The 25,204-nt window shown below is 42.8% G+C and overlaps 1 protein-coding gene across 1 annotated transcript; it reads left to right on the top strand.

Moving 5' to 3' along the window:
• Positions 1-714: 714 nt before the first annotated feature.
• On the top strand, positions 715-23,775 carry obsl1b (obscurin like cytoskeletal adaptor 1b). Its single transcript, XM_077617681.1, has 34 exons — positions 715-1,757; positions 2,461-2,730; positions 2,801-3,061; positions 3,139-3,450; positions 3,505-3,771; positions 3,877-4,152; positions 4,272-4,547; positions 4,692-4,967; positions 6,440-6,514; positions 7,123-7,255; positions 7,469-7,606; positions 7,651-7,873; positions 8,658-8,913; positions 10,795-11,067; positions 11,150-11,425; positions 11,523-11,798; positions 12,603-12,863; positions 13,251-13,526; positions 13,597-13,869; positions 14,209-14,484; positions 14,554-14,829; positions 14,894-15,169; positions 15,240-15,515; positions 15,612-15,881; positions 16,001-16,267; positions 16,341-16,610; positions 17,221-17,487; positions 19,020-19,286; positions 20,531-20,643; positions 20,754-20,907; positions 21,897-22,058; positions 22,559-22,663; positions 22,742-23,008; positions 23,480-23,775. Exons 1-34 carry the CDS (start codon positions 746-748, stop codon positions 23,773-23,775), a joined length of 8,952 nt encoding a protein of 2,983 aa, XP_077473807.1. The 5' UTR covers positions 715-745.
• Positions 23,776-25,204: the final 1,429 nt, after the last annotated feature.

Below are 25,204 nucleotides of genomic sequence, written 5' to 3'. Positions count from 1 at the left end.
TTCACGTATTGAAGTCAATAAAAAGTCAACATAAAACTGCAACCTGTCTGGTTTAAAAGGGGAGGATCTCGAGTAATTGATGGAATCAAATAAATTCATATTGAAGAGACGCATGTCATACTAGACCATCAATGTTATAATATGTTACAGGGATGAGTTCCAATATCAACTGGACTACTGCTAGTCTTACTACGACTGCTTAAAATAGCACGGATAAATCTTTTGTCGTTGTCAGCTACAGTTCTGGAAGCAAAGAAGTTAATGCAGGAGAGGGAGTGAAATAAGTAACATTTAATTTTGTTCACAATGGTGGAATGTGGAGAATACTTCATCTCCACCAGGTTGTTTATTTTCAAATGCTGCTGACCCTCAAACAAAGGATGGTCAGGCAAGGCATCAAAATGACCAATCTTAGCCTATCAAACAATGCGACATCATTTGTGAACACCATGTTCACATTCCAGAAATCCACAAATTGAAGAGATGGTGCTCAGTGGACTGAAATATTTGTAGACCAGCCATGAAAAAGTCAATTTTCAATCAAATGTCTTGTTCGAAATGACAGTGATTACTGGAGTGTGTACTCGAATTGATATGTTTGTTATGTTTCATGTGGATTTTCACCCGGATTAACGTGTGTGTTTGTCTCCTTTTTAGAAACTACCTGAAGAAAAATCGGGACGGATCGAAAACTGTCAAATTTGTCTCTCTTGAACTGAGCTGAAATTTGACTGAAAGGGAAACAATGGACGTGTTTGGGGGCGCGCCACGCTTCCTGGCGTATCCCAGGCAGGTCGGCGTGCTGAACGGGACCGACGCCGTCCTCAAGTGTCAAATCGGTGGCGATCCCAGACCAGCAGTCATATGGGAGAGGAACAACGAGAAGATCGACCCTCAAGGGCGATATCGTGTCTTTGAAGATGGGAATGTTTACAATCTGATAATCACCGCCGTTACCATGGAGGATAGCGGTCAGTACATGTGCAAAGCAAAAAACAGCATCGGCGAAACGTACGCGGCGGCGACACTGAAGGTGGAAGGCGAGGAACAAGAGCTGGAGTTGAGAGAGGAGAACAAGCCACGGTTCCTCATCAAACCTCTGTCCACTCGAGCAGGACGAGGAGAAGATGCCGTCTTCTCCTGTAAACTCTGGGGAAGCCCACGCCCGGAGGTGACCTGGGAAAAAGACGGCAGAAAACTCAGCGAAATATTTGAAAGCGCTCACTTCAGCGTCAGTTACCAGGACGGAGGATGGTTCCAGCTCAAGATCTTCAAGACTCGCGCCCCCGACGGAGGTGTGTACACGTGTAAAGCCAGGAACGACTTTGGCGAAGCCCTGGCGGGAGCCGTGTTGCTCGTCGACGCGGGCCCCGGACACGAGGAAGACGGAAACCGCAACGGCTACAGTAGCGGACACAGAAAATCTCACCAAGGGAAACAGAGGATCCGCCATTTACCCGCCAATCACAAAACCGACTTGACCACCAAGTCGACGAGAGTGAAAATGTTTGCGGTGACCGAAGGCAAACATGCCAAATTCCGCTGTTTTGTGACGGGCAAACCCAAACCTGAAATCATTTGGAGGAAAGACGGCAGGCTGATTCTGTCCGGAAGACGGTATTTGTTATACGAGGATCGAGAAGGATACTTTACGCTCAAGGTTCTGTATTGTAAACAGAAGGATAACGGTGTCTACGTGTGTGCGGCCTCGAATTCGGCAGGACAAACCTTAAGTGCTGTGCATCTCTCAGTAAAGGGTGAGTCCAAGATGGCAGTGAGCCACTTATGAACAAGGCATAAATGTAATGTTGAATTGAATTGAATGCTTTTAATGTTCAAATATCGAGTAAGTTGGAATGGCAAATACCAAATCAATTTAGTCTAGTTGAGTTGCGACAAAATCTCAAGCGAATCAAGTTTTTAATTGGGTTGAACAATCCGCTATACACTTTGAATGCTTTTATTGTCATTATAATGAGATTTAAACATTAGCCACTTAATTTGGGTTTGACAGATATCTTTTAGCTAAACTGTCCAACGGAAATATGTTACACTTCAAAATTGAGTTGTATTTATTTTTTTAATAACATTTAACTAAGCAATCCCCCAATTATTAAATTGGATACACACGACTCAAGCCACGTGACTAATCGACTCAAGTCATGTGACCAATCATCCACCCCTGAATGCCTGAGTGATGGGCCTCAGATAGAATTTTCTTCCATTTGAGGCACGGGTGATATCAGAGATAGGTGTCCAAGAAGGTAAGCCGAGATGAGATGATGAAGTCCATTCCAAGAGTGGCATAATGTCACGAACAGCTCTTGAGGAAGCACTGAGCCTGACCACGTGGTGGATCCTATTTCCCACCAGGTCTAGATTCAAAAACAAATGTATATGAAATCTTAAAAAGGGGACGCGCATTTGAACAAAGATGACCTCTTCTTCTCCCGGTGCTAGAGCCACCTGTGCGGTTCAAGCAGCCCCTCATCGACCTGGAGGTATGGGAACGGGACTTGGCCGTTCTCGAGTGCGAAGTTCCCGAGGACTCCGTCCCGATCACGTGGTATCTGGAGGATCGCCGACTACAACCGGGAGCTAAGTATGGAATGGAGGAATGGGGAACAAAACGCAGACTCACAATCCGCGACATCGGGGTAGACGATGACGGGATTTACCTTTGCGAAATGCCCGACGGTGGGCGGAGCATCGCTGAGGTTGCAGTCAAAGGTAAGCCACAATTGGACAAGACATGAAAAAAAAAATGAGTTGATAACATGTTTTTTTGTGTATTTTTTAGGTCCAATTATGCGGAAACTTCCAAGGAAAGTCGACGTTTTAGAAGGAGAGAATGCTGCGTTTTGTGTTGAAGTGGAAAAAGAAGAGATGGACATCCACTGGTACAAAGATGGCGTGGAACTGCGTGAAACACATCAGACCATCTTGAAGTCCTTTGGTCGAACGCACATTCTGGTTTTTGTCAACACGATGCCCCCAGACTCAGGCTTTGTGACCTTCTTTGTGGGGAGATCCAAGACTTCCTCTCAGCTCAGAGTGAAGGGTAAGCTTTAGTTCATGCGAGTTTAACAAACAGAACCAGAATTTAGCCAATCAATTTACTAATTCATATGCTTTCAGCGGCCAAACACTGTCCTCCAAGTTGTCCAGTGGGAGTGCAGATCAATACGGAGCGTGCGAATGCAGCGCTTCTTTCCTGGACTCCAGCCCAGGATTCACGCAAGAACCCTCCTTCTGGTTACGTACTGGAGCGACAAGAAGTGGGGACGGGTTCCCAAGAGTGGCTACAGTGTCTGACCACTGACTCGGCCACCTCGGTGGAGATTCTCGGCGATAGCGTGCCTTGCGAGGCGGACTATCGATTCCGGATTTGCAGTGTCAACAAATATGGAAAGAGCAACAATGTGGAGTTCCCTAAAGCAGTGCACCTGGGTAAGTTTAGTCCAGATCAATTCTCATGTTATGTCTAATTATTTCCTTCTTCAGTTCCAGTAGCCAGGATACAAACCGCTTTACAAGACGCACTAGTTCCAGAAGGGCAAGATGCAGTCTTTACCATCGAATTATCGGCATCTGTTATTGGCTCGTGGTTTCTAAACGGCACCCAACTTCAAGATGACGAGCGATTTTCCATGCGCCGCTCGAGAACGCACCAGACGCTTCGAATCCAGTGCGTTCGAGACAAAGAAAATGGAGGGGAAATAACATTTGTCGCTTACGGCATACGGGACTCGGCGGCGCTGTACATTCAAGGTGAGTTTCTCAAATAGCTATGCTATCATCTACGAGTTTTAGTTGTCTTACATTGAGGATTTCTCACCATTTTAATCACGATTTTGAAATATTTCAAACTCACAGCTCCACTCGTCAAGTTTTCACTCATGTCAGAAATGGACCGGAACAAATTTGTTGAAATTGGGAACCCCATCGTGCTCTACTGCGAGCTCTCAGACCCGGCGGCTCCAGTCAACTGGTACAAGAACGGGATGGAATTACAGACGACAGATGGTCTTCACATCCAGTCAGAGGGTACCATGAGGAGGATCGTCATCCAGTCAGCAGAGTTCTCACATTCCGGAGTGTACTGCTGCGACGCCATCGACGATGTGATAAGGTTCAACGTGGAAGTCGAGGGTAAGTGCCAGTTCTACTTGCAATGCGGTGGAGTTGAAACAACAAAATGTGCCTGCTGACTTCTTTTGCTGCTTTTTAAAAATAAGTTGAAGTAATTGACCATATCTAAATACCCATAGCCCCATCTGTGAGGTTTTCAGCCATTCCCGATGCAGCAAGGATCAAAACTGTCCACGCGGGTTCTCCTATTCTTTTACGTTGCGAGCTGTCAGACCGCGATGCCCAGGTGCAATGGTACAAAGACGGCTCAAAGCTCTTCCCTCAAAGTGGAGTAAACATTCAAGCGGATGGACTTCTGAGGAAGTTGCTTATCCCTACGGCTGAATTTTACCACTCTGGCTTATACAGCTGCAAGACGAAGGGTGACGCCGTCACGTTCAATGTGAACATCAAAGGTGATTATAGACGAAGCAAAGTTAAAATGGCTTCGCAAGCAAAGCAGCTGATTGTAAAACTTGCGCCATGTTGCTTCACTGACCATTTCTTGGAATCGGTTCAATAGATAGATTTTGATATTAGATATTGAACTATATCTGTAGCTCCGCCGGTGAAGTTCTACCCACTTTCTGAAGAAATGAGGACCAAGTCGATCGAAGCGGGGGGTCCTTTTGTACTCCGGTGTGTGGTTTCGGATCCCGACGCCCACGTTTGCTGGTATAAAGATGGAGCGCAGCTTTTTTCGGATTCAGAGTTAGCTATCCAGATGGACGGAACCACGAGGAGTTTAGTTATTCAGTCTGCAGAGCTGCTTCACTCTGGTTTGTACCGATGTACAACAAAAGATGACGCCATAGACTTTCAAGTCGAGATTAAAGGTTTGTTTTATCTTCTTCGTCTTGTTTTTTAAACTCATCTCTTGTTTCGAGTTGTTTTCCTGCTGCAACTGTATACTATTGGATTATAGTTGAGCAATTGATTCTTGAAGGTATTTATTCCGCTTTCTGAATGTCCAATGCTAGCAAAACCTGCAATGCCCTGCAATAACGTCAACGTTAAGAGAACCGAGTCCTTTGAAATGGGCGAACCTTTGGTTCTGGAATGTGAGGTTGCAGACGCCACTGTACCTGCACAGTGTTATAAAAATGGCGTAAAGCTCTTCCCACACAAAGAGCAGGACATACAGACCTCTAATGGCTCTTTGAGGAGAGTCGTTGACCCTTCTGCCGAGCTTGTGCAACACAGCTGTGAAACGTCTGATGAAACCATCCACCTGACTGTGGAAAAGAGAGGTGATTATACTTTGATTAACTCTTACACTTTTTCAAGGTGTCTTTAAACAATGACTAACTAACTGTGTATCCGTCCCTTGCGTCAAATTGTGTTTTAACGGTTTCTTTCAGTGTTGTCAAACTAATTTCTATTTGTGAAAATGATCCCTTCTAGTCCTAAGACATTCACCGTTTAAACTCACCTCTCTTAATTCGAGTACAAAATGGAAATGTACGCACATGTTTATCCACATTTATGATCTGAGTCATCACCTTTAGCTCCTTCTGCGCTGTCGTCACCCCCATCTTCGAAGTTTGTGGAGCGACAATCCCTCGAGACTCCCTACTCCTTCGAAACGCCATGTGAAATTTCGGACCCTGAGAGTCATTGTCCGCTTAAGGCGGAGGAATCACCCAAAGTAGCTAAAGCTACAGTATCCGATTCTGAAAAATGCTCTGGAACAGAAGACATAAAGAAGATTCTTATTATTGAACCAAGTCATCCATCAAATTCTGGAGCATACTACTGTGCGACAGCAGATGATATTGCTCCGTTAGTCGTAAAACCTGAAGGTGATTGTGTTTGTCCTTTCTCTTTAGTACTGAGTGACTAACTGACTTCAGTCTTGGCTTTCGATTTGTGTTTGTTGTTCTTGTACCAAGTGAATATGCAAGTTTTTTTTTCTGAAGCCACTTTTTTCTAACGCTCCGCCCTCAATGATTGTCCATAGTGCCATCTATGACAAATGGTCCAGATGTTGAGAGGGCCAAGCCCGCTGACGAGCGCTGCCCAATAGTGCAACAATTTGAGATTTCAGACCCTGTTGCCAAAGCTTGTTGGTACAAAGACGGAACTCCAATCTACCCCAAAATGGAAACTGTCCTCGAACCCGAGAAAGGCATACAAGCCTTTCCACCTCCAGTCACATTTGACTCATGTACTGTTGCGAGTTTTAGCTGTGAAACACCTGCAGATACAGAGTTAAATGCGGACATAAAAGGTCGTCGTAATTCAAATATTATGTTTGGAGAAGGGAAATACCACGCTCATTGTTTTCTCTTTGGCTTTGTCCAAACAGAAGAGCAGTGTCACTATGGTGGTGAGATTGGTCAGCTTTCTGAAGCATCTGCCCAAATCACTGCGGATGTCAAAGGTGATTTAATATATTTCAACATCAGCCCTCCATTTTATCATAACTGCCGCTAACAATAGTGGTGTTGCAATCTTTGCTCAATCATCGGAGGCACTTGCCCCAACCTGCCCATCAAGCTTGAATTTGCTTCATGCCATCTTGTCATCTTTGTTGTCATCTTTTATCTCCTGTCGTTTGTGTTCCGGATGAGTGGTTATGTAGTTTAGTTGTTCAAACTAATATTCGTGCTGTCTGTCATTTCATTGTTGGCGATAATCGACGCTTGCTCTTCCAATTCCGCTTTTGTCTGGTAAAGCTCATTCGCCGCATCACACATCACCAGATCCTCAAAACTCTTTGCACCGTTGCAATGACAACGAGGTCTTATTAACGCAAAGCAATGTGTATCTTAAAACAAATGGGTGAGGTAGTTCTTGCAATTTAGGTACGATAGTTTTGTCGGGGAAACTGTAAGAACTGAATTTCAGACCAAACCTGGTCGACCATCTTGTTTGACATTGCAATGGATTCCCCCTCATAACTCCATCCTAACCCGCAATGATGTCAATGAAATTCTGTTGTGAGGAGAATCGTTGAGACCAACAACCACTGAACCTTTCTGCTTGTAGCCACACTGCCAAGGTTTGCCTCTGAACAAGAGAAGATCAACTTGACTGATCCCAAGTGCATTCCCTCAAAGGCCAAGTCTGTCGACTCCAGCGGCGAGAAGAAAGATACTCTGACATACGAAGAACATTCCATGTACAAAACTGAAACTCCTCCGTCAAGCAACAAATACGCGACTGGCGGGATTTTATTTGAAGACAAAAAACACGCTAAAGATCCACAAAAACACTCAACCATTAAATCTCGATTCCACTACAATCCAGTAAAGCCGTCGCTAATGAAACTTAAAACACACGACAACGTTTCGCGTAACCAAGAATCCCGAGGTGATGTCCCGTTTCTCCATAGACAGAAGGCGGAAGACTCTGAGATTTCGGAACAGTTCACGACCTCCTTGCAGACGGCAGTCCCATCCGAACATTGTCATTTCCAGCGGAATACAAAAACCGAATCAGAGAAAATTGATATCAAGAACATTTCTACCCAGTTAGAAGATCACTGTAGCTCAACTCTGAATATTCTCGTATCAGACGCAGACAACACCGTAAAGACTTGCACTCCACAGTCAAGGCACTTAACAAAAACCATAGAGACTCCGCCTGCCCGGTTAGACAGTTTATGCCACACTGCAAAAAGTCCCCAAACAGAGAACTCTTTGAGAATGTTACAGTCTACAAGAGACTCTTTGAGAACGTTACAGTCTACAAGAGACTCTTTGAGAACGTTACAGTCTACAAGAGACTCTTTGAGAACGTTACAGTCTACAAAAGACCAAGAAGACGAGGCTTGCTATCCCACAGAGTGCCCAGACTTCCTGACAAATAATCTTCTTAATTGCATCCAGACTCAACTACTCAGTTCAGGCAACCACATCAATTCTTTCCAGCCTGATATTCACCAATCAGAGTTGATTTCAACAGCACAGAATGAGATGCTTGATACGACACCTTGTGGATCCATGAAACTGTCTGAAGTTTCACTCCCAGAAATCGTCCAGTCAAAAGGAAAGTCTGAAGTCCATTCTCCATTGTTTGGACCGGATGAGGTCCGTCAAGGAGAATGCTCTGTGATAACCCAGCATTGTCAATCCATGCTGGAAGCAACAGGACTGACAACTTGTCACCACGACACGGAGGCTGAGAAGGACCAAGTGCACATAAACCAGAACTCTGGACAAGTATTGCCAATGCAAGTTTCAGGTTCTACTTGTTTCAAGCAGCCGTCAAGCATCCAATCAGAGGAGAGGGATCAGTCGAGGACATGTGACAGTCACAGCAATGTGACGCCAAATAAGGTGGCTGTTGAAGGTGATTTAAACAGTTAGCGGATATGTCGGATCAAATTGTAAACTGCTAAGTAATATTTTACGTCATGCAACTATAGTTTAAAGTTCGTAAATTTACTACAGATTCCTACATTGTGTATATTTGTGTATGGTCATTTGTTTTGCTGAATCAGTGATAGTGATGCCATGTTTTTCTCAATGTACCTCAAAACATCTCCAGCTTCACCTGTGAAAATTGCAACATTGTGTCAGACTGAGACGATTGAGTCTGTGGAAGTGGACGAGCCCGTGGCCATACCCGTAGTTCTGCCTCATTCACTAACAACTCCAAACGAGGTAGTCACTCAGTACGAGGACGACATGACAAAACCCAAAGAGGGTGGCCAAGACACGCCGGTGGACAGTTCAATAAAAGAACTGGTTTTGCATTCTGCCACGCTGACGGATGCGGGGCTTTTCGGCTGTGAGACCACAGATGAGGCTAAACCATTTCAAGTGGATCTTGAAGGTGAACATGTATTTTTGTCAGGCAAGAATGTGTACATTCAATTTTCTTTTAATTGTACAAACCGTTTATCACTTACAAGTAAGGTACCGTGGATTATTATTTTTTGCTTTTATTACTTTCCCCTGCGCTCTGAGACCTTTACCCACCTGCCCTTGTTTTCCATACTGCTTTGAACTCTTTCCCCCAACCCTGACATCCATGTCAATGTCCCTGAAAGTGTCTTGTGCAAAGAGCAGACCTCCAGTAGCCCAAAAAACCCGACAACTATCAGAAAGAAATTGGGCATCAGCAGAGATTGTCCTCTCCTGCTGGATGGACTGCTTAAAACGCATATTTTAATACTGGCATTTCTTGCTAACCCACCATGTTCTTGCACTAAATCTCTTTACACATCAAGTCATCTGTACTAATGTCTTGCGTTCGCGCAATTTCTCACTAAAATTTGTATCGTCTTTGCCTCTGAGACATAAATGATGTGCCGAACTGTTCAAGGAAAATGGTGCATTTCAATATGATCAAAGGTAAAGATGGATGGTGGACCAAAAAAAGCAAAAACACAGATGTTGTCCAGCTAAAGTAGGTGTGGACCTCTGTTGGGTTTTAGTTGTTTATAAGCTTTTTGCTTGCATGTCACAGGAACACGGATTCATCATGACTTGAGTGGAAAGTTAACATTTGTGTACCCGAATTGAACGGGTTCCTCAAATCATTTTCCATCAAATTCCTGACTAGCATGACCCTGCGAATACTAACCAAAAATAAATACATGGCAATCAAAATAGTACCGGCAATATGTAAGGAAAGGCTTGACTAAACTAGACCTATTAGAACGCACTCTACAGGTGGAGCTTTTCTGTGAAAAATACGTAGACTACATCAAAACACACTGCCATAGAGTTTTTTTTTTGTTCCTGATTGTGATTTCTGATATTTGGTCCGTACAGCAAATAGGTTTTCTAAACTAATTTGCGTTTTGCATTCCATCCTTTAGTTCCACTTCAGACATTATCGGCTATAACAGAAGCCGAGCAAAAACCGACAGTCGTGGCGGTCTGTCCTGTTGCTCTGCAATGCGAGCTGTCCGAAGCCAGTGGCCAAGTCACGTGGTACAAAGACGGAACAAAGCCCACCCTTCAAACTGCCATAGACATCCATTCAACGGATAATTTGAGATCTTTAGTTACACCTTCTACCGAGGTGGCTCATTCTGGCCTATACTGTTGTGAGTCCACGGACGACGACGTCCAGTTCACTGTGCAAGTAAAAGGTGACGCTCAAGAGTCTTGACTGGTTTCGCACGCTGCACAATGCTTGTTTATATTTCCGACCAAATGTGCTTTGCTACGCTTTGAAAACGAGCTTTGGTCAACTATTTGAATAATATAACTTTAGATATGGTTCTTGTTCAAAGAATGTCTTTGCAGAAACAACGAAAAACACGTGTATTTTTTTGCTCCTACGATTATGGCACAGATCCCACTTTTACTATATAGACAAATTAATATATTTAGTTTGAGAAGAAAGCTGAAATGAGATGTAGTATTTTAAGTCATATATATCCTAAGAAATAGACTTAAAAGGCATTATTGGTCAATACTATTAAAAAGGTTATTGGCATATTGACGTTCAAGTTGAACATCAAATGTATTCATTTACATTCTTTTATGGCAAATCGACAACAAACATTGTGGCAGACGACTCTTTTGAGATAACATCATCTTCAAATTACATTTCAATCCGTCTTCTTTCCTCAAACTCGGACTTATTTTTTCCGCTCAAGTCAAGTGATGCATCCCTGTTTCACTCCCACCCTTTTTAAAATATATATTTCCCACATTCCTCACTCTATGATGACACACTTTATCATTCTTAAACATATAGCTCTTCCCGTAAAGTTCTCGGAGCTTCAAGAGGCTGACAGGAACAAGAGCGTCCAAGATGGCTGTCCTATTGTCCTCAGCTGTGAAGTCTCTCAAGACTCTGCGGTTGACTGGTACAAGGACGGCGTCAAACTACAGCAACAAAGCAATTTGGAGATGCGAAATGAGGGTCGCAAAAGAACCCTTCTTATCCCTTCGGCTGAAAGCACGCATAGTGGCACGTTCGAATGCGCCACAGCCGATGACGCTGTCACATTCCAAGTGGACGTAAAAGGTGAACGTTACGAGTTTTTTTTGCTGTCCAGGTACAGCTATCGGGCAGCGTATTCAAAGCTCACGTTGTTCTTCACTCTCAGGCCGATTGCCGCATATTACGCCGGTCCCGGAATCGGAAAAAAGCAGAACGGTTGAAGCTGGCTCTCCGATTATTCTCCAGTGCGAGGTATCGGATCCAGTGGCCCAGGTTTCCTGGGTTAAAGATGAGGTTGACCTCTTTTGCAAAACTGGCCTGGACATGAAACGAGACGGCGGCCTGAGAAAATTAATCATCCATTCTGCCAAAACGTCGGACTCGGGGCTTTACGGCTGTAAACTCGCGGAAGATGTCGTGACATTCCATGTAGACGTCCGAGGTGGGATTCGCTTGAGTTCGATTTTGAGGAAAAGTTCACTATTAACTTTCTCTTCTTCACCATCTTTTCTCTCATCCAAATCTTTTCCACTTACCAGCTGCTCCTGTAAAGTTTGCAGCAATTCCAGACGGAGAAAGGAACAAATTGGTAGAAACGGGCTCCCCAGTTAAGATGCAGTGTGAAGTGTCAGCGCCAAGTGCCCAAGTCCAGTGGCACAAGGACGGTGGGCAGCTGATTCCCAAAAGCGATTTTGAAATCCAAAACCAAGAGACTTTGAGAGCGTTGGTTATTAAAGCTGCACAAGTCAGACACTCTGGGGTGTACAGCTGTGATTCTGCAGATGACCGCGTAGAATTCAAGGTGGATGTTGCAGGTGATTTACAGATTTTGGTCATTAGTATTAACCTTTTGGGTTTTTCTGTGCAACTAAAACTACTCGCGTACCCGCTGGTAGGTCCAAGCGTCTTAATTCCGAGGAGTGAAATTCCTGCAGTGTTCATTTTAAAAACATTTCTCTCACTTTTTTGACCTGCTGTTTGGTTTGTTTTGGTCTAACTCAAGTGTGTCAGACTCGGGTTGGTTCACGGGCCGCTTTAACGTCAACTTGATTTCATGTGGGCCGGACCATTTTAGATATAATATTTAGATTTTTTTTTTTTATAAATAGATTATAAGAACTGGATTAAAAGCCCTGAATATTCAGTTTTTTATAGATCTAAAACCATGTTTATTTTAGCTTTTTTTAAAATATATTTTTAGATTTTACAAAATGATTTTGAACTATAAACACAGAAATAATGGATTAAAAAAATGACAATTATTGATATAAAAGGGGGAAATCAGGAAATTCAATATACATCTATACACTTCATTTTAATTTGATCCTAAAACAGAAAGTCGGCACTCATGATTTACTTTCCCGGGCCACACAAAATGATGCGGCGGGCCAGATTTGGCCCCCGGGCCGCCATTTTGACACATGTGGTCTAACTGGTGTTATCAACCCAATGTCAGATCAACTGAATTGCATGTTAGCCGGCCCCACCAATGTTTTTTTTTAATTGCCGTCCTTGATATAACGATAATCCAGTTGTACCTGGATGTAAACGGCAGATCCAAGTGTGGTTGGTGAAATGCTGAAGCTCTGATATTCTGGTAGCACTGATTTCATTCTCAGCTGTTCCAGAAGTTACAGCCAAGCAGTCGCCTCGAGCGGGCGATAAAGAAAAAATGCGGCGCGAGGGCTCAGACTCCACAGGCCTCCCCAGCTTGCATGAGGACGGAGTAAAATACTTTCCCAAATCCGCCGCAAAGATTGATTGGGAAGGCCTGAAAAGGACACCTGAACTGGATTCAGCCGTGTCTTCACTTTCTGCGGAGTACCGTTGTCAAAATGACGACCAATCGCAGTCCGACGATTGCTATGCAGAGGTGAAAGGTGATATGCATAGCTTTTTCTTTTCAAGATTGTAGAATTCGACACTCTGCTACAACCTCCAATCCCTTTCACAATTAAAATCATGGCTCCATGGGCTCTAATTTCATCTCACTCCCAGCTCCTTCACCCCCAGGTTCCCCAATTAACCCGGAAATTGGGTGTTGATTTCCCCTTCCATTGCAGCTTTTAAGACAAAGCCATTCACACGCCATTGCTTCAAGTGGAATTAACCTTCATTTCTAACGGTCATGTGAAGTGGTGATAAAAAAAAAAAATGAAGTGTGGAATAAAAACAATTGACCATCGCATGTCTAAACTGCGACACGAGCGAATCGAGCGCACCTTAAAGCGTGAACTTCATGTTTACGACCTGCCTCGTTTTTACAGCCCCGCCGATAACCTTTGCCGACATCCCAGAAGAGGAGCTTTTCAAAAGCGTGGTGGAAAAATCACCGCTCAGTCTGTCGTGCAAAGTGTCCAGAGACGACGCGGTGGTCCAGTGGTACAAGGACGGCGCCGAGATCCAACCTGGCGGCAATTTTACGATGCGAGCCGAAGCCACCGTGAGGAATCTCGCCATCGAAACCGCCCAGTTGTCCGATTCGGGAATGTACACGTGCCGTGCGGGAGACAACGCTGTGGCGTTCAAGGTCAACATTCGAGGTAAGAAAAATGTCTTGAAATGGAAGGATCTGATTGGTTGATGTGAGCATTTCCACTCATCACTTTCCAGAACCTCCGGTGATGATCGTGTTTCCCAAGGAGGACGTCCACCTTGACCGTCATGCCCCCGATGAAATTATTCTCAGCTGCGAACTGTCCCGTCCAAATGGAGTGGTAAGCTGGTACAAAGATGGCCAGAAACTCCAGAAGAGCGAGAACATCAAGCTGAAAGTTGAAGGCCCTTATCGACGATTGAAGATTCTCAAGTGTGGAGTCGAGGATACTGGAGAATATGTTTGTGACACAGCTGACGATTCCATATTTTTCAACCTCACAATTACAGGTAAAAGCCCTGAGCTCATGTGTTTCCATTCGTTGGTTCCTGTTTTTTTAAGACATTTAACGATGAATGAAAGCTTTGACCAAGAAAGAATCCTAAGTAGAACAATGATCGTCTCTATCTAAGATTCTAGACGATAATTTGATGTTTTTTACATGAGAATGAACCACCCTACCAATAATTGTATGGAATTGAGTTCATTTATTGGGACGGTGGTTCATTCTCCCTCACAATAATTGAATTCAATTATTGGGAATGATATTAATCAGTGTTAAACATGAAAGTTGAAAATGCTGGCGCCATCCATCATTTTTATACTGACCGAAACATTTCAATATTCAGAACCCCCGGTGCAGATTGTGTCCCCGAGTCAGCCGCAAATGGAACTGTGCCAGCAAGTGTCCGAGAGGATGGTTCTGAGCTGCGAGATCTCACGGCCCAACGCGGTGGTCCGTTGGTACCGAGACGGACTGGAGGTCGAGGAGAGCGATAATCTCATCCTCGAAGTTGATGGCGTCTACAGACGACTCATCATACCTGAAACCACAGTCAAAGACTCCGCGGAATACGTCTGCGACACCACAGATGACTCCATGACCTTCTTTGTAAACATAGCCGGTAAGAAAATCACATCTCTCACTGCCTTAAAGGTTAGATGAATAATCGTGGCATTGAATTGGTTGACAGAGCCTCCCGTTCGCTTTGTCCGTCCACGGAAGATCGTGAACAGACACGAAAAGGTGGTGAATGAAACCTTGGTTCTGGACTGCGAGGTGTCGAGGCCAAATGCTTTGGTTCTTTGGAAGAGAAACGGAGAAGAAGTGGAAAACTCCAAAAACGTCACCGTGGTTGAAGACGGTGTAGCTCGTCAGTTAACCGTTCACTCGCTGACCCTCGCGGATGCAGGATTATATATCTGTGACGCCAAAGACGATGTGATGGACTTTCATGTTAACGTGAACGGTAAGTAAACCTGTTAAGTTCAAAGTTCAAAAGCTTGTCTTCTCAATGGTTTGTTTGTTTTCAGATGTGCCCGTAAAAATCATTGGGAAAACCGACGCCAAAACAGAAAAGCAATTCCTTGTGTCAGATGACATCATTCTAGTCTGCGAACTGTCCAGACCAAATGTGACCGTCCGTTGGTACAAAGACAATCAACCCATAGACAACACTGAGCGGTACTGCAGTGAGGAACAAGGTGTTTTCCGGTCCTTGGTCGTCCTAAATGCTTCACTGGAGGACTCGGGCGAGTACACTTGTGACGCGGAGGAGGATAAAATGCTTTTCCATATCACAGTCGCAGGTAATTTCATGATTAGGCCATTCCTTTGATCGATAAGGGACTGACTGACAACAAATGCCTTTTCTTTTAGAGCCGCCAGTCAAGATTGTTGGAAATTCTGGACATCCGGAGCATCATATTTTGTTAACAGGAGAAGAACTTATTTTAGAGTGTGAGGTGTCCAGGTCAAACGCCACCGTCGAGTGGGTCTGCAATGGGGAAAGACTCGAGCCGGACGCCCGCGTTAAAATTTACAGCCAAGACGTCACGAGGAAGCTCGTACTCTCTGGACTCCAATTATCCGACTCTGGAAAATACGTTTGTGACGCCGGAGATGACAAGCTGATCACAATCGTCGAAGTGCAAGGTAAGATCACCCCCAAAGCCAATTCATTGTTTCACAATACCATGTCAATGACATGGAAAGTTCTGAATATCATCTCTTTGTGTCTTGGCCTTGTAGAGCTCCCGATCAAGTTTCTGAATAAAAAAGCCACCAATAAAATCTTAGCCTATGAAAACGAGAGTGCAACCCTGTGCGCCATCGTTAGCCGAGACAAAGCCAATGTACGCTGGCTCAAAGATGGCCAACTTCTGAACAAGGACAACATTCACATCTCCAGTGAGGGTAACACCCACAAGCTAGCCATTAATCCCCTGCAGCTGTCCGATTCCGGAGACTACATCTGCGATGCGAACACAGACGACATGAACTTCACTCTTTTTGTCAAAGGTAAGAACTTGACGCTCGCCCATCGAAAGGAGCTCCTGGGTTCCCTCGTAAATATTTCCTGGATGAATACTGTCACCGAATTAGCTTCCGTGAAATCGTATTCTTCGCCTCCTTGCCAGAAATGAAAGTGAAATTCATCCGGCGGCTGGAGAACGTTGTGTCGCTTAAGGGCGGCAGCCTCACGTTACGATGTGAGATCAATAAACCCAAAGGAGACGTCCAGTGGGTGAAAGACGGCCTGGAAATCTCGCCAAGTCGCCGTCACCGAATAAGGGCGCAAGGTCGAGAGAGGACTTTTACAATCTCCGACGTACTCGAAGAAGACGCGGGCGAATACGCCTGCGAAAGCACGGATGACCGAACCAACGCCAGCGTCACCGTAAACAGTAAGTCGGCGCCAAGATCGGGCAACGAAAAATGGACCGTCTGAAAATAACGGAATGATTTCTTTGTTCCCAGCGCCCCGCGTCGTCGAGTTCATCGCGGAACTCCGTCACATGACGGTGTGTGAAGGGGAAGACGTGGTTTTTAAGTGCGTGGTCTCGCCAGCGGACGCTGGCTTTGCGTGGCGCCTGAATGGCAAAGCGGTCGCCCAGAATGAGCGCGCCGTTGTTTCCAGCAACGGCCTCTGCCGCACGCTCTGCATCCGCAACTGCGTGGTTTCAGATAGCGGCATAGTGACAGCTGATGCGGAGGGATTGATATCAAAGGCTGAACTCCAGGTTCAAGGTGAGCGCCCACAACAATCTACCGTATTTTCCAGACTACAAGTGCCTCTTTAATTCATAGTGCCTGCGACTTAAGTATTTTTTAAGTTGTACTTAGTTCATTTTGTCTTTTTGTTATCTATGTTTTGACCGGTTTGTTTTCTAACAGAGAATAGTCGGGGGTTTTAGTTTAAATAAAAAAATAAAAAACACTGTTGTCTGTTATAAACAAACTAGTCAAAACATTATCTAGTTGTTGTTTTTTTGACAAAAAAAGCCCCTAATGTAGTTTTTTTTAGGCTATAGTTATAGAAAAACTGTAAATGTTACGTTAACATGTGCCTATTTAGCCTGTTAACTATTTTTACTTGAAAGTATGTTTGTTTTGGTTTCCAATCAAATATAAGAAAAAAAATGCTTCCCCTAAAATGAAATTTATACTCCAGTCCGATTTATATATTCTTTTTTATTCTTCATTGTGCATTATTTTTTATACTCCGGTGCGACTTAAAGTCCAAAAAATACGGTACCTATTTTTTCAAAGTCACAAATTTAGCATACACACCACTTCATAGCATCTCCTCTTACTTTATGCTAAACACGACATTGGGTGTTTCAATGCTTTTTCTCAGAACAGCAAGTCCTTTTCACCCAAAAGATGGCGCCCGTTACAGCGGAGGAATTCGGGGAGGCCACCCTGGAGGTCGAAGTGAGCCTCCCATCTACGGAAGTGCAGTGGATGAGGCAAGGGGTCCTGATCCACCCCGGGGCCAAGTACAATGTGAAGCACAGGGGTCCCAAACACAGCCTCACCATTCACAAAGTGGCCATGTCGGACCGCGGCACCTACAGCTGCGAGACTCTCCACGACTGCACGCAAGCCCAGCTCACCGTGGAACGTGAGCGCGCACGTGTCGTCGCTATGTGGCCGCTGTTTGTTTACCTCCGTTGCCGTCGACGACGCGGCCGGCCCACGCTTCGTACACGCGTGTCGTGAAAGCGATCGCTGAGGAAGAGTGGTTGGTGAGGGGGGACTTTTGCCGAGACATGATTGCCATTGACAGCTGACCCCGAAGAAGTCCAATTTGAGACGACGTATTTGGAGGTTACAAGTGCCTCAAGTACTCACACTCGGTGCTAAAGATGAAAAAATATATGATTAGTAATTGGCAGCTGACCAGTGTAAAAAAAAAAATCACTCCATTGGAGGGAATAGTTTGCTTTTTTTTAATTCCAATATTTTTAGGTTTTATTTTATTTGCAGAAATCCCCCTTTTACCGTTTTTGTGGTTAAAATTGAATTTAAAAAGGGAATTTCTACAGGGAATTGTATAGAGTAACCATTTTGATAACTTTGGTAACAATGAAAAAGCGATCATACGAAGAAAAAAAACGTTGAACACAGCATTGCTTCTATTTAAATTCTAACAGGATATTTAGAAATCAATTGAAATCAGGTCATGAATGAGGATTCTGTTTTGCGAAAATGACATATTTATGCTCATTCTATACGATATCAAATCAATCGCTTAATATGTTTTATTCATTAAGGCTACTTTAACAACGACTTTCTGTTTTAGGATCAAATTAAAATGGAGTATAGATGTAAATAAAATTTCCTGATTTCCCCCCTTTTAAATCAATAATTGTCATTTTTTAATTCATTTTTTGTGTTTTTAGTTCAAAAATCATTTTGTAAAATCTAAAAATATATTTTAAAAAAAGCTAAAATAAACAGTGTTTTAGATCTATAAAAAACGGAATATGCATGCATAAAAAAAATCTAAATATTATATCTAAAATGGTCCGGCCCACGTGAAATCGAGTTGACGTTAAAGCAGCCCGCGAACCAACCGAGTCTGACACCCTTGGACTAGACAGTCTGTTTTCAAAAGTACAAAGTAATTTTTTTTTTTTTTTTTAAATCAACCATAACTCCTTAAGTGTTGCTAGCAGACATTGATTTTTCATTTCATGGATTCCCACGACTGCACGTCCTTCAGAATGCGTTAATTCCTCTGAACCTCCGACCTTAGAACGTTCTCTTCTTTCAACACTCGTACGGGTGGGCGAGGAAAAGTCAGGACGTCAAGCCATTGGCAGCGCCATTGAATTTGGATCTCCCCTCATTGCGTCTAAATATAGACGCTGGCCTTCAAAACTAAGGTTGTTGTCATCGAGTCTCCAAAATAAACACTCCATTTTTTCCAAGGGGAATAGTCGTCCATGTTGGAATCGATAAGAAATGTTGGCAGATTCAAAGACGGCCTTTGCGTAAAGCCTCGTACTAAAATATCTTAACTAGACAGATTATATGATGCAAAAAAACAACGGAATCTGGGCTGGCAACATGGACAGTTTGTCAACATCTGAATATGACTGCAACCTACCATACTGTGCTTCTCTGAAGGAATATTTTGTATCTTTTCAGCTCGCAAAATCGCCATCACGAAAGGTCTGACGGACGTCAAAACCGTGGAGCGAGAAACGGCCACTTTTGAGGTCCAGTTGTCCCATCCCAACGTCTCCGGGACCTGGTGGAGAAACGGAAACCAGCTCAAATTAACCAGTCATTTTCGAATGAGCGCCAAGGCCAACGTCCACAGCTTGACCATTTCCAACCTGACGGTGGAAGACACGGCCACCTTCGTGTTCTGTGTGGAGAAGCTGAAAACATCTGCCACGCTTGTTGTCAAGGGTAGGCCATTTCAACATTAAGCCCGGATTTACACTGCTGACCCTAAGTGACCCATTCCCATTTAGCGTCTACGGGCGGGGGCCGGGGGTCCGACTCATTGGCTTGGCTTGGCTGGACAACAGTTTCCTGACAAAAAACTAAATTGAAATCAGTCCAAAGATGGAAAACTTTGTTCAATTATGATTCCATTCATTGTGGGTTTTTTATACATTAAAAACACCTTGGGCTGGTTGCCAGTCAATCACAAACCAGTAAAAAAAATTAAAAAGCTGATCAAATGATGAATTGAATTGAATCCTTTTTTTCTCATTATACAAATATAATGAGATTTAAAGCTTTACCACAAAGTGCACAAATAATCAATAAATAAGGAATAAATAATAACAAAATAAGCAAATTAATGACAAATATATAAATAAAGTAGTCAACAAGAAGTAGTCACAACATAAATAAGTCATGAAGTGCACAAATAACTACAAACAAAAAAATAAATAATCATGAATAAATAATCAATTAATACGTAGTCAACATAATAAATAAACAAATAATTAATACATAAGTAATAAAAAATAAGCAAATAAATAAAGTCGTGAACATAAGCAGTCACAACATAAATAAGTCGGAAAGTGTAAAAACAACAACAAACAGATAAATAATAATAAATAAATAAGTAGGCAACATAATAAATAAGTAGTAGTCAACATTGAATAAGTGGTCACATAAATAAGCAGGTTCAAAGTGACTGGGCAGAAACACAAGGGGTAAACATGGCAGTTATGTATGAATTAATCCTCATTTTAGTTAAGAAAGCTTTCTTAAAGCTCAGTTTAACAGATAACGTGGTCTATTTCGTTGATAGAAATTGCCAGAGCGGATACCGCCACCTTTGTGTCTCGTTCCAAACAAAAAAAAATGGCCTCCCATGACCCAATAAAAAGCAGCAGCTTTACTCAGTCTTTTCTGTCAGCTGCTAGTTTAACCTCACCCTGTCCAAATAATCCACTCCCTGCCAAGTCACTCCGTATTCATCCAGTTGAGCCCAGTATTGAGACTTTCATCCACCTGGTGACAACCGGATCACAATGTCGTCATTGTAAATAAAGCATACGTTAACTGTTGGCTTATTTCACTTTTGTGGATGGCATTTGAAAGAATTGAAACTGACAAAAGTTAGAATTCAAGTGGAAGGATGTTCATCCTTCATTTGTTTTCCCAGTATTATGACCTTTCTGTCTTTCCGCCAGAACCTCCAGTGACCATTTTTCGAAAATTAGAGGACCATAAATTCCCCGAGGGATCCGTCATCTCCATTGAATGTGAACTCTCCAGGCACAATGTGGACGTGAAATGGATGAAGGTTGATATTATTTTGCTATCATCAACAACTTGTGTTCTCCATCAATAGTATAGTGTCATTGAAAGCAAAAACTTAAATCTGAATCTGTTTTATTTTGTCTGCTTCCTCAGAATGGCAGTGAGCTAAAGCCCGACAAAAATGTCCGCATTTACGCCATTGGAAGGAAGCGATTTCTTCAGATCAGCAAATGTATCGTCAGTGACTCGGGCATGTACACTTGCGATGCCGGAGAAGTGGCTACCAGCGCCACGGTGGAAGTCTATGGTAAAATATGTTTGGCTTTTTGGGGAATGGATGTATAACATTTTGAATAAGTGCGCTCATAAATAAATATATACAAATTCCAGTGCAATTTATACAGGTATCTCATGGAACATTTACAAAATATCTGAGACTTTTTTGAGAAGCTGTACATGTATAAATGCAAATGTGGTATATGAATTTAAAATTAGTTCCATTTACTTTTGCATTACATTGAGGAAACTGGACCAATGGCCAGTTCAGTACTTCAGTTCTATGAATTTGCTTTTAATATTTAACAGCTATTTGTTGAGAAAATTTGTTTCTGTACTTTTTTTTGCCTATATATATATATATATATATATATATATATATATATATATATATATATATATATATATATATATATATATATATATATATATATATGTGTGTGTGTGTTTAAATATATGTATATATATATACATAGACATATATATGTATATATACATATATATACATAGACATATATATGTATATATACATATATATACATATATACATATATATATATACATATATACATATATACAATATACATATATATATACACATATATATACATATATACATATACGTATATCTGTATATATGTATATGTACATGTATATATGTACATATATATACATATATATAATTATATATATATATATATGAATTCCCTCTTGTAAAATAACACATTTTAAATCATTATTATTTATATTCTCTTTCTTTAATCTTGAATAATATTTTTTAAAAGGGGTACTTTTCATGTTCTTTCAATTTTCTGTACAGACCTGCTTTCCTTTTTTACTACAATTTTTTTTTAAAACAAAAAGCTCATCATTTGATGTTGTTTATCATGTGTATCTCAACACTGCCATCTGCTGGGATCCTCACCAGGTGGCAAAATGCAACACTAGTAGATGAAACAGCAATCTTTAGCTCATCATAAAATGGATCCATAAATAATGTCTATATTTTTCCATTTCCAGAACGGGAACTGCTCGTCATACAAGGCCTCGAAGATTTAAACATCACGGAAGATCAGAACGCCGTATTTGTTTGCGAGATCTCAGTGGAGGACGTGCCGGGAGAATGGTACAAAAATGGCCAGATGATTCATCCCACCAGCACCATCAAGACCCGACAAGAAGGTCAGTGGAAAGGAGGGAAGAATTTGCAAATATGCAAATCAGGTTCATCAGTCCAATCAGATCAGTAAGCCTGTGTATGTTTTACACATTCCAACAATAACAACTGTCAATGTTTCAAATTGTGGATTAGGGATTATCATTTCTGGTGTCGGTTAGACCAAGGTTTGGGTTTGAAATGATGCTTTCAAGCCAGGTTTGTGGTTATCAAAGAAGACTTATTGTTTACAAGTTAGAAGCCTGAGTTTGGCTTCTAAAAGTGTTTTTAAGATCGGAAACCTGGTTTTGGGAGTTGCAACGTTGGGTTGAGCCAGGTTTTAAACAACAAATGTTGAGTTCGAACTGTAGCTGTAGTTTTCAATAATATTTTGTCTTAAGCCTTCATTTAGGTTTCAAATAACTGTGAAGGTTTGAGATATTTAAGGCCTAAAATAAGCATTACAGTTTCATAGTCATCTGAATTTCTTGTCTCACTACTTCCTGTCACGTTCTTGCCATTTCAGGGACCAAACACTTTCTTCTCATGTGCAATGCGCGACCAGAGGACTCGGGCGAGATCAAATTCGTTGCCAGACACGTCGACTCTGTTGCTAAACTGCAGGTCAAAGGTAAAAAAAAAAAAATCTTCACGGGAGAGGGCGCTTCATCTCACCAACTCCCACTTAAACGGTCACCTGAATTTCCAGAGCTTCCCCTGAGCATCGTGAAACCTCTGCAGGACAAGACGGCTCTGGAGAAGACCCGCGTCATGTTGGACTGCACCGTGTCCAACCCGCGCTGCAGCATCCGCTGGTACAAAGGCAGCAACGTCATCCTCCCTTCAGAACGTTTTGAGATCAGCAGCGAGGGCTGCTACCGAAAGCTGATCATCCAGCAGGTGGCGCTCGACGACGCCGGCACCTACAGCATGCAGGTCGGCCAGTACACGTGCTCGGCAAAACTCACTGTGGAAGGTAAGAAAGACATTTTACATTCAATCTGTCATTTTCAAGGGGTGCTGGAGCCTATCCCGGCCGACTTCGGGCACGAATAAGTGGCCACCCAATCGGACGGAATAATATTCGTACCTGGAGCCCATTTCCAGTTTTCAATTAGCCTAGCATGCATGTTTTTGGGATGTGGGAGGAAACCGGAATACCCGGAGAAAACCCATGCAAGCCTGGGGAAAACATGCAAACTGCCAAGACCCACCTGGTATTGAACCCTCGACCCCAGAACTGTGAGGTTGAGGTCCTAACCACTCACTATATTTATAGTATATTATATCGATAAGGGATTCGTATTTACTTTCAAAAACGCAAAATGAAGGACAGATTTGCAGCTCAAGTACAGATGCGAAACTGTTTCTTTTCTGACCACAAGAGAGCAGTAGCTACCAGCATGGCAAAAAATAACCTCTCACTTTTTTGTGCACTGAAACACAGCTCAGACCGTGCTGATGGTCCGAGAACTGCAAGACGCCGAGGTCACGGCCCCCACCGAAGCCCGCTTCCAATGCGAGGTGTCGGTACCCGTCCAGAAGCCGCCCACGTGGAGCCTGAACGGGGAAACCTTACACCCGTCGGCCCAGGTGCGCTTGGAGAAGCTGGGCACGGTCCACAATCTGACCTTGAAGCAAACCTCCACGGGAATGAGCGGCGTGGTCAGCTTCGCTTGCGGAAATGCAAACAGCTCCGCTCAACTTCGAGTCTTGAGTAAGTCATGGGATTTTAACTTTTGACTTCGCGGGGGCGGGGGTGCTGGAGCCTATCCCAGCCAACGTCCTGAATTCGAGGCCAGCCCATCTCCGGGCACAATGAGACAAAGGACAACCAATCGTAGCTAGAGTTAGGCAATTAACATAGAATGCATGGTTTTGAGATGTGGGAGGAGTCGGGAGGACCCGGGTAAAACCCACGCAAGCCCTAGGGAGAGCATGCAAACTCCACACAGTGAAGACTATACCTGAGATCGAACCCTCGACCCCAGAGCTGCGAGGCTGACGCGCTAAACACTTCAACTCTTGGCCACCTGGTAATTGCCGCAGATATATTATAATGTGCAATGTGAGCGAAAAGTTGCATGGGAGCAAATTGTGAAAGGGTGTCGAGTGTGACCTGGCTTTCCATGCGCCGTTTATAAATAGAGAAAATGTTTTGGAGGCGAGAGTGGCACATTTTGGAAATTGTGAGGGTGGTCAAAAGGTTTAATCTATTGGTGGGCTATGTAGGTCAGGCAGGAAAGTGGTCATGTGACGCTGAAATATGGAAATGTGTGCAAGATTACATCCAGTTTGGTGAAAAAACAAAATACATTCAAATGAAAATATGTCATAGGATTTGTAAAAGAAAATTAATGTAGAAAGACTATGATCAAATGTAATTATTCATTTTAAGGGCATTTTTTCTCTGCTTAAATGTCACAGGCAGCAGCCAATGAGGAGCCCATTTTGGCCGTCGTCAACCTTCAAACTTCCGTGACAAGACGTTTGTCACACTGATGACATCGTACGAGTGTTAAAATGCTCAGATACGATGTTGTGTATTTTAAGTGTGCGATTGATTGCCTTTTAGAAACAAAATTCCCAACGTTATAAACGACTTTACATTGACTGTGTGTCAGTTCGTCTTGGTTTTGAGCTTACAAGTCACTCTCAGAAAACACTCGGTAACGTCATGTAAATAATGTTGTGTGTGAACATTTAAAATGTTATGATTTCAATAAATTCAATCATGATATATATTGGTCTAATGTGTTCAAGTCTACACACCACTGTCTAAAAATATATATCAATACATAAACAGTGTTGTTTTTTACTTTATCATTACATCCAAATCACAAGTAAATTAATAAGTTTATTTGTCCAGTGACTAGTTTACAAAACAGTTTTTTTTCCACAAAAATATATGTATACATCAATCATGATTACACATTGCACAAAAAGCTTATTTTGTAAAGAAATAACATATCTTCCAATGCCTTCATAAATAATCACACACACTTTCCCACATTCCCTTTTTACCGTCATCACGCCATCTGCCGGACTTCCCGTCCGGCTTCCCAACTTACCCGCAAGCAAACGGATTAGCTTCTTGGTTTGCGTGTTTTGGGTCCTCGTTTCAAAGCAAATCCTGCTTCTTGATCTCCTGAGAGAAATTCAAATTCTTTCA

The sequence above is a fragment of the Stigmatopora argus genome, chromosome 13 (assembly GCF_051989625.1).
Source record: "Stigmatopora argus isolate UIUO_Sarg chromosome 13, RoL_Sarg_1.0, whole genome shotgun sequence".
Taxonomy (NCBI): domain Eukaryota; kingdom Metazoa; phylum Chordata; class Actinopteri; order Syngnathiformes; family Syngnathidae; genus Stigmatopora; species Stigmatopora argus.
The sequence above is the reverse complement of the archived record's forward strand: the minus strand, read 5'-3'. Positions and strand labels throughout refer to the sequence as shown.

Bases quoted from the DNA above. Each gene is read 5' to 3' on its own strand.
- obsl1b (XM_077617681.1), top strand. From the start codon at position 746: ATGGACGTGTTTGGGGGCGCGCCACGCTTCCTGGCGTATCCCAGGCAG. The intron at 11,799-12,602 runs GTGATTTACAGA...TTTCATTCTCAG, and splicing joins ATTCAAGGTGGATGTTGCAG to CTGTTCCAGAAGTTACAGCC. The intron at 15,170-15,239 runs GTAATTTCATGA...CTTTTCTTTTAG, and splicing joins TTTCCATATCACAGTCGCAG to AGCCGCCAGTCAAGATTGTT.